At 45.4% G+C, this 9,957-nt stretch overlaps 1 protein-coding gene across 1 annotated transcript in view; it reads left to right on the forward strand.

Annotated features, from left to right (window-relative positions):
* Nucleotides 1-9,357, forward strand: part of LOC310787339 (retinol dehydrogenase 8-like) — a 9,598-nt gene extending 241 nt beyond the window's left edge. The window contains exons 1-6 of the mRNA XM_083648730.1: nucleotides 1-15; nucleotides 3,516-3,677; nucleotides 5,330-5,509; nucleotides 7,153-7,246; nucleotides 7,354-7,537; nucleotides 7,916-9,357. The exon at nucleotides 1-15 is cut by the window's left edge and continues 241 nt beyond it. Coding sequence (XP_083504856.1) covers nucleotides 1-15; nucleotides 3,516-3,677; nucleotides 5,330-5,509; nucleotides 7,153-7,246; nucleotides 7,354-7,537; nucleotides 7,916-8,143 — 863 coding nt within the window. The 3' untranslated portion in view covers nucleotides 8,144-9,357. The remainder of the gene's footprint in view (nucleotides 16-3,515; nucleotides 3,678-5,329; nucleotides 5,510-7,152; nucleotides 7,247-7,353; nucleotides 7,538-7,915) is intronic.
* The last annotated feature ends 600 nt before the right edge of the window (nucleotides 9,358-9,957 follow it).

Below are 9,957 nucleotides of genomic sequence, written 5' to 3' on the forward strand. Positions count from 1 at the left end.
AGAAGCGTTACCATGGTAAATGCTCTTTCTTTTACATTGTTTCTTTGATCGGACCTATTAGCAGCAAGCCTATTCTAGTGTGTGGTTCGCTTTAAAACCTAATCCGTGTTGGCTTTTCTCTGCAAAGCGCCACTGTTGCAACAAACGCGCAAAGTCTGCGGGGTTTGGTGCGCAGGTCTGCCTCACCACAAATGTGTTTTTAGCCTATTAGTCTAGCGTCCATTTAAATAGCAAGCCTGAGATATCGGATCCATATCCTTTTGTGAGGACTGGCATTCAGTCGCCCCCTTGGTTCAACTATTATCATCTGAAAGCGCAGTTTCCAGGGTAGGACTCTGCAAGGATGCCGCTTGCCAGGCGGGGATCATAAAAGCAGGCTTGCCAGTTCTCTTTCAAGTGACTTCTCCAGCACAAAGCCCCCTTTTATCGCCCTGAATTGTAGACCGCCTGCTCCGGTTTAGTGCCGTGTCTAATGTGCCTATAGTTCCCTCACTGGAGCGAGTGTTGAAAGGGGGACAAAGTTTGAGACCTGTACAAGCGAGGGTTCACTCTAAAGCAAGGGGCTCGTTTGAAGTCTTCATCGGTGTTCAGCGGAGTTAGGGTCTGTCTGACATTGTGGGTTTGGAGGTCTCCTCCCCAACTTCCCAGTCTGTCTGGGGTTCCCAAACTTTTAATCCCCACCCCTCCAATCCCATCCTATCCCATTTGAGGATACGTTGGTGTTAGGTATGACTTAAGTTAGTACAGAATTACATAATTGTCTACACTGTGAGCTGGTATAATGGTGTGAAGCAGGTAAGTAGCCAAGTGGGGACAGTGACAAGCCAGCCATCATTTTCCTATTAGGCTAGTTTCCAGCAAGTGAAATAGTAGTGACATTTAATTATTCCTGGTGTTTCTGGGGACCTCTTGAACCCTCTCAAGGACCCGTGGTGGTCCCCTATTCCCACGTTGGGGAGCCACTGTGCTGCGTTTAATTCGTGTCTTCCTTTGGGGGGGGGGGGGGGGGGGGGGGGCACGGCCGTCTGCGGGGACTCAGACATTACCTTGAAATAGATGAGCAAAACAAAAATGATTAACTGTTCCCTTAGCACTGCTCTGAGTTGAATACTTTTGGTTGAATGAACTGTGACCTGCTTCCGAGAAAGACCAACTCAAAGCGACGTAGGGGATCTTGCTCTATTCCAAATCCAGAGGCCTTTAGCAAATCCAACAGAGATTAAATATTGCTTTGTGCGGGGAGAGTAATAATTAGTAGCAGGAACATGCACCAAAGTCCAGAACGTCCCCTGTGTGTGTGTGTGTGTGTGTGTGTGTGTGTGTGTGTGTGTGCAATGCAGTGTGGTTCACTCAAGAATGTTTAAGCTGCCCAAGAATAATTCCTGCAGAAGCCAGAAGAACAATGGACCTCTTGTTCACGCCCCCCCCCCCCCCCCCCCCCCATACGTAAATCTCCGTGTTGCTTCACGGACACCCGGTTCTCTAATCATTAAGTCCTCATTAATGCACACAGTGCGTACAGTATTTGACTCCACTCTCTGCACCGGCTTGCTAAGACAAGTTTCATGACACGTTCACATCAGCACCCTCAAAGCAGAGGCTCACCTCTTTTTTTTACATTACTATCCAACAGCAACATTGCACAGCCATGCAGACACCCCCCAGCACAGTGCACAGTGCACGCACTCTGATTTATGACTACTTTCTAACACTGTTTTTCAGACGCACTTCTACTGGGGTTTAAGTTCACATCTAAGTGTCTGTGTTTTGTCTTATTTACTGATAAGATATTGAATTAATCTGTCAAGGACGACAGGTTGTTAATGTGTGTTGACTGTAAAATGTGCGATTAAGTTGTTTACACCCACTGGCCACTGATGGCCATTGTGCAACAGCTCTCTCTCTCTCTCTCTCTGTTAGATAACAGTCAGTCAGCAAAGTGAGCAGGACTCCCTACGCCGAGCTTGAAAGCCATTGTTGCTGCTGGAGATGATAGATCCCTGTACTGTATGTGGGTTAATGTTGCCCAGAGTGCAAAGTTCAAAGGAAATCAATTCCATGCTCTGTAAACTGACAGGCATGATAATCTTACAGGAACTCTGACCTGCAAGTCTGATGCTGTCACCACCCCCGTGTGCGCGTGTGTGCGTGTGTGTGTGTGTGTGTGTGTGTGTGTGTGTGTGTGTGAGAGAGAGAGAGAGAGAGAGAGAGGGGGGAAGAGAAAGTGTGACTTTTGCACCTTGTCCTCATTCATCAGTGAGACAGTGGGTCAGAACGACATCATGACTAAAAGAACCCTCTGTGGCAGGGGTTTTCAAAGTCTGAGACTGTGGGCCTCCCCACAGACTAAGCTTGGAAAAAGGCACCGCCTCGCTCAAATCCTAGATGCCTATGGGATCATGATTATGTTATTTGATCCCATAGACACTCAACAATTGAGCCTAGAGATAGGCTGTTTGACATTCTTCAGACTACACCAAACACATTTAAAGAAAGGTATTTCCTAAGGCATTTATTCATTTCTGACTCAGGGAAAATGGGAAAAACAGTCAAATTCCACAAAACTATTTGTATGTGTCCTGGTTGCTGCACTAGCGCCTCCTCTGGTTGGTCGAGGCGCCTGTTCGGGGTGGAAGGGAACTAGTGGGAATAGCGTGATCCTCCCACGTGCTACGTCTTGTCGGTGAAGCTCCATCGCTGTCAGGTGAAAAGACGTGGCTGGTAACTGCACATGTATCAGAGGAAGCATGTGTGTGTCTACTGCTCTCCCCAGATCGGCAGAGGTGGAGCAGCGACCGGGGCAGCACTGGGAATTGTAAAATAGTACAAAAATAGTACAAAAAGTAAAATGGGGGGAGGGGTCAGGGGGAAAAAACGAAAAAAACTGGGGAGGCCGCCTCCCACTTTGAAAACCCCTGCTCTGTGGTGTAAAATAAATAAAATAAAAAATAAAGGAACCAGTGTGGTTGTAAAAAAGTTCTTTGAATACTTTGGGTTTGGAGCATTTCTTGCATTCTTAAATGGTTCGCTAGCTACATACACACACACACACACACACACAGACACACACAACTGTTATGGTACAAGTCAAAATAACTATTTTCTGGTATACTGTATAGCAGTGGTTCTCAACGTGTGGTCCGTGGACCACCAGGGGTCCTTGAGAGGGTACAGAGTCTCCAGCAAATTGATGAACTGTTAATTAAACGTTATTAAACATTATTTAATTTGCAAGAAGTTAACATAGTTGTGTTGTGTAGAAGAATGAGTGTTTTGATCACAGTTTCTCTGTTATCTCTCTATCTACAATACCAACAGTCATGGAACTCTGGACAAAATCATGTCTGACAATACAAATATTCCCAGAGAGAAATCTCATCAAATGGGTGTCGCACTAAATTGGGGTCCTTGATGTTAAAAAGGATGAGAATATCCGGAACCCATTGTTGCTAGAATTACAGGTGTCAGAACGTTGGTGTATTTTGTATTGATTGTTTCCTCTCTGTTTCTACCAGTCATCGCCACCATGCGGGACCTGAAGAAGAAGGACAAGCTGGTGGAGGCAGCGGGGGACACGTACGGGAAGAGCCTGATGCTGCTCCCACTGGACGTGTGCAGCGACGACTCGGTCAAGCAGTGCATCAACAACATTAAGGACCGCCACATCGATATCCTGAGTGAGTGGGATGAAACTACCAGCCTGCAGCTCTGTCTGCCCCCTTCCCTTTCCCTAGCCTGTGTGTGTGTGTGTGTTTGTGTGTCTGTGTGTGTGTGTGTGTGTGTTTGTCTGTGTGTGTGTGTGTCTGTGTGTGTGGAGAGAGCCCGTGTTTTGCTATTATGACCTATTCTTTAAAGGGGCAGTAAAGTTAAAAAAATATATATATCAAGTTTTTTTCAGATTTTTCTCCCATTTTCTCTCCAATTTTACTTGGCCAATTCACCCTACTGTCGTTGCTCCACCCCCTCCGCCGATCTGGGGAGAGCCATAGAATAGCACATGCTTCCTCTGATACATGTGCAGTCACCAGCCGCTTCTTTTCACCCGACCGCTGTCAGGTGTCAGGTTTTCACTGGCAGGATGTACTGTGTGGGAAGATCACGCTATTCCCCTCAGTTCCCCTCCCCCTGAAGGAGGTGCTAATGCAGTGACCAGGACTCATACCTCACTGACTTCCCACCCACAGACACCCGAGCCGGAAATACCACTACCCGGGAATTGAACACGCGTGTCTGCGGTGATAGGCGAGTGCTTTTACCTTTACACTAGCCAAGTAAAGTAATCTATGATATTTATCGACCTCTATCGGCCATCAGAAGGAATGGTATCAATGGTCATAGAGCTTATCACACCTGTCTGGTACAGCCCCCGTCGCCTTGAGTAACAGCCTGTAACTGACAAACAGTAAGTCACAATTCATTAGAGGGGAGATCCAACAGAAATGTAGGAAACATAATATCACAATACGAAGTATAGTAATACTGAATACTGAATACTGCTATCGTTTGTTTTTTGGGCTTGGGAACGAGGCTTTTTAGCCTTGGTAGCAAAAATGTCTTGTCTGCCAGACATGTTAGTGTTTGAAAATGGCAACAGGTGTTGGAGGAGATTGGGAGAGTCATGAAATCTAAGTGGGCAGTTTCGGGCCAGAAAGTGAGTTGTGAAAGGCAGAAATCTCAGCACCTCGGTAAAGTCATCGTTGAGTACCGCTAATTGGAATTGATCAACAACCCTATCGAAGCCATTTTATGGTCACTTTGTACTATGGGGCACTAAAAGTTTCATGTATTACATTACGTCATTTAGCTGACCTTTTCTCCAAAGCGTCTTACAAGAGTACATTTTGTCACTCACCAGTAGTGAAACAAACGAACAACTGTGTGTCACAGTCTTCATCAGCTAAGATTCTTAAAAGGAATAAGTAGCATTTGTTGATTTTTATTTATAAAAAAAATTACCCTTTCCCCTCAATAAGACATGAATAGGCTCTTATGTTTAAGCCTTAAATCGGCATAAAGGTTCCATTTATAGACCTTCCACACCCCCACTCACCCACCCCCATTACCCCCACCCCAACATTACATCCCCCTTCACCTAATTACTCAAGACCCAGCAGCCCTTTGCCATGGATTGGAGACAGCTCACACCTCTCTGTCTCAGTCACACAGTGACATCTGGTGGCAGCATCAAGTAATGCCATCTGTATCTATCAGTGTGGGTCTTTTCATGTAGAGAAGCTGAAAGCACTTTGAGAAATTCACTCCACAGAATCATAACCATTCAATAATAAGGAAACATGCTGCATCACTGTGTCTGTGTGTGTCCTGTCAGTCAACAACGCAGGCGTGGGCTTGCTTGGACCGGTGGAGAGCATCAGTATAGAGGAGATGAAGAGAGTGTTTGAGACCAACTTCTTCGGTGTGGTTCGCATGATCAAGGAGGTGATGCCCGACATGAAGAAGAGGCAATCAGGACACATCGTGGTCATGAGCAGTGTCATGGGCCTACAGGGTAAGATAAAGGATAAAGAAATCCTACTACTATAATTGGCGGCATGTCTGTCCGTCTGTCTGTCTGATTGTCTGTAGTTGCAAGGCATGCCGTTACACCGATCGCCTCCAAAATTTGCCAAAACAATGTTCAGGGGTCTGGCATGAGTTTGGTCCCCCCCAAAAAATGCTCCCATAGTGGGTGCTACAGCAATATTTTATGTGTATTCTACGTTCACACAGCCCTTCACAATAAAAGTCCAACACACACTTCACACACAGCCCTTCACAATAAAAGTCCAACACACACAGCCCTTCAGAATAAAAGTCGAAAACACACTTCACACACAACCCTTCACAATAAAAGCCCAACACACTTCATACAGCCCTTCACAATAAAAGCCTACACTTCACACAGCCCTTCAGAATAAAAGCGCAACACACTTCACACCCAGCCCTTCAGAATAAAAGTTCAACACACTTCACACAGCCCTTCAGAATAAAAGCACAACACACACTAGATGTCCTCAGGTATGCCCGAACCCCGGAACACCTGAGTGTCCGACCCGGACCTGGCCCAGATCTCGGCCCCCATCAAAAGATCGGGTCGGGTCCAGTATGCCATCAGCTGTTTTTATACAATCAAATAACTAATTAAAAACAAACTTATCAGAAAAATGAGCACATCACCTGAATTACCTAAAATGTCAGAAACCATCTTTGGGAAAAATGGATGTGGCCGCGGCGTGTATTGATCTTTTAGTTTGGCTCTTGTCATGTACCATCCACTAACATGGAGGAGATGACTAGAGGTCTTCAGGTATGCCTGAATACCTGAGGGTCCAACCCGGACCCAATCAGGTCTCGGGTCTATTCCAAAGAAGCGACTGTGGGTCCAGGTTGGGTCCGACATTTATCAGTGCTATACAGGTCCGGCCGCCCGGGTCTCAGCTTTCTTATAATAGATGCCGGGTCCGGTTCGGTTCTGGGTACTACAGTCCCGCTTCGGACATGACTTTTCCTTCACACAGCCCCTCACAATAAAAGCCCAACACACACGTTACACAGCCCTTCACAATAGAAGCCCAACACATACTTCACACAACACTTCACAATAAAAGCCCAACACACCATTTCACACAGAGCGTGTGTGTGTGTGTGGAGGGGGGCTGCTAAAGTAACTGTTGGTACCAAGCCTAATCTGCAGTTTTACATCGTTTTTACATAGAGTTATTACATAATCACAATGTGTCTTTTGCAGCACTATGTGACAGATCAAGAGGGAAAATCACTTCATCACTATATTTAGAGAGGGATCAGTCATACTGTGCAAGTAAAGTCTGCTGACCTGACTTGGGTCAAATAGCAGGCAGTTGCAAAGAATTCTTAGTGTTTGTTTTAACTTGCTTGAAGTACCAGATGGGTGGGGTTGACCGGAACAATTTAAAGAATATCTGAAAAGCTGTCAATCATGGAAAGGTTAAACTAAATTAACTTTCAAATACTTCCTGGAGCTTGTATTGTGATGAACTCCATCCATCTACCTTCAACATTAACAAGTATTTGTAAATAATATGATTTGCTCCGTATTCGCTGCTGACTGGCGTTTGATAAGATAACGCAGCCATTTTTCTCCTTGTCTTCCTGTCTCTCTTCCTGGTTTAGGGGTGGTGTTTAATGACGTCTACACTGCCTCCAAGTTCGCCATGGAAGGATTCTGCGAGAGCATGGCCGTGCAACTGATGAAGTTCAATATCCGGTATGCTCTTGTCTCATTGCTCTTTGATTTTCTTACCTTCAGTTCCCATCTTTCTTTACTTCTTTCCTCAGTTAACCGACCTTCCCACGTATCTCACTACCCCTCAGGTTGTCCATGATTGAGCCTGGCCCAGTGCACACGGAGTTTGAGACAAAGATGATGGAGGACGTGGCTAAGATGGAGTATCCAGGTGTCGATGCCGACACCGTTCGTTATTTTAAAGACGTTTACCTGCCATCCTCCATAGACATATTTGAAGCCATGGGCCAGACGCCAGAAGACATAGCCAAGGTGAGCGGAGGATGATCCCAATGGACATTTCACCGGATCCATTTCAGGACATAGCGATGAATAAAGTGTTTTTAGACTGATCGGTAATTGGTACTAGTTTCCACATTTTAGAATAATAGTAAAGACTTCAAAACTATGAAATGACACAAATGGAATTATACAATGACCAAAAAAGTGTTCAACAAATCAAAACTATCGAGGAACTTCCGTTTTTGGTACTTTCGCATTGGCGTCAGTGCGACCAAGCGAGACTGCCCCCTTGATTTAAGCTCAAGCCTTTAGATCAAAATGGCTGAAAAACATAGTAAATTCAATCAGGTGTGTCCTGTCTTTCAAAATAAAATTACATCAACAACCGTTTCCTTCTCGTCCCTGCAGTGCACTAAGAAGGTGATCGAGTCGAGCAGCCCTCGCTTCAGGAACCTGACCAACAGCCTGTACACGCCCATCGTGGCCTTGAAGTACGCCGACGAGACGGGCGGCCTGTCGGTCAACACCTTCTACAACCTGCTCTTCAATTTGGGACCGCTCCTGCACATCACCATGAGCATCCTCAAGTGCCTGACATGCAGCTGCCTGCGCAGACGCACCATCTCACCCGACTGAGGCGGGGAGGGGAGGGGGGGCGTGTCCAGTCCCCCTCCACACCACCCCACCCCTCCCCCCTCCTGCCTAGCTGTGTGCTGATCCCCCCCAACCACGCCCCACACACACTTCTGTCCCGGGGGTTGTGGGCTAACCAGGTAGACTAGAAACGGTAACCCTGGAGAGCGGAAGGGGCCTAGGCCATGTTTAGACGACAGTGGTCTCTGCATAAAACGGCTAAAACTGTCATTGCGTTCTGGGCTTTGCTTTCCGTGTTTATACGACAGCGTTGTGATAAGGATTTGCGTCCAAAATGTCATCACCAACTCCGAGCAGTGTCAAGTCAGCCAGAATAAAATGGAAACTTCCAGTTAGAACCTTCACAACAATGGCAGTTAAATAAAGTAATAGCCTTATTGATGCACACGGCGACAGTAAGGGTAGCGTTGTCAAAGAAATCCTCTCTAGAACCTGGTTTCACTTTTTTTTGCGTTTCCAGGGCCCAATAATGCCGTTGCCACAAGGCCCAAACCCCACAAAAGTTTGCCGTTTTATGCAGGGAGCGTTGTGGTGTCACCTAGGCCTTAGTTCAGAGACACTACCATGATAAGCTTTGCCAGACAACACGCACAATTGCACACGTTTTGTGCGGAGACATGTGGTATGTAGGATGACCTCATGCGCACACAAGCGAACACACACACACACACATGCACAGAAACACACATGCACACAACAATACATGCAACACATACACCTTATATTATTTTACAGACATATTTTAAAAATAAGGCGATGCCTCAGTCATTCCTGTATGGTCGGAACTGAACAAATGTACTGTGAGTGGCGACATGTCTCTTTGTCTTTGGAGAGAGCGTACACACAGAGGACGGGTTATGAGTCCCATGGACAGACAACAAAGCACAAAAACAAACTCAGTTACAAAGAGTAACTGAATAGAATCCTATAGAAATAATAATGCTATAGCTCATATTCAACTAAAGACTCAGGCTCACAGGCATTATAACATTTATGGCAGAGTCAAAAAGAATCTGCCTTTATTGTGTTGTTCCCTTGATTTTGTGTTTGTCTTAACTTAGTGTTCTCATGGTCATAACTGCTGTTGAATCATATTTCTGAATCTTTTGATAAAGTGAATGTGTTTGGTTTAAAAAGAAAAATTGTGAAGGGGTAGGTCAGATGTTTCATTTTTAATGTAACAGTTTGATTTAGAAATAAACAGCATCCTGATTTCATCCGAGAGGCATTTTGTTGTTTTATAACATCTCTAACAAAAGGCAAGTTTTTTTGGACTAGTACAAGCTCATGCATGCTAGAATCTCTGCAAGGTTTTCACTCTCTGCCTGCGAGACTCCTTGGCACCAGAAGGGGGCAGTAGTTCACTGTTTCTTCCCCAGGAGGCAACAACCTGTGGACTCCAGAAGACTGAGCCACAAGTGTAAAGGAATTTGTCCTCTGTGACATGAGAATGAAGAGTGCAATCGATACGGTAAAGTCTTTAGATAATGAGCTTCACATTTCTGCTGTTTTTCTCTCTCTCCAGGATCTAAAAATGCATGTCTATTGTATAGTAGTAATACGCCAGCATTAATTTAATGAGGATTGAGTTTGAAAGTTATCATTAATGCTAGGCAGTCCACAGCAACAGGCTGTGCAGACGATTCTGGCTTGTGTGATGAAAGTGTCTTTGAGACTTTTGGATATTGAGTAATGAATACCTCAGACTCACAGATAAGGGGTGTGTGTGTGCATGTGATTGTGCATGTTTGTGTTTACTTGTGTGCGTGTGTGTGTAAGTGCGCATGCTCCAGTGT

This window comes from Poromitra crassiceps (genome assembly GCF_964638095.1).
Source record: "Poromitra crassiceps genome assembly, chromosome: 13".
NCBI lineage: Eukaryota > Metazoa > Chordata > Actinopteri > Beryciformes > Melamphaidae > Poromitra > Poromitra crassiceps.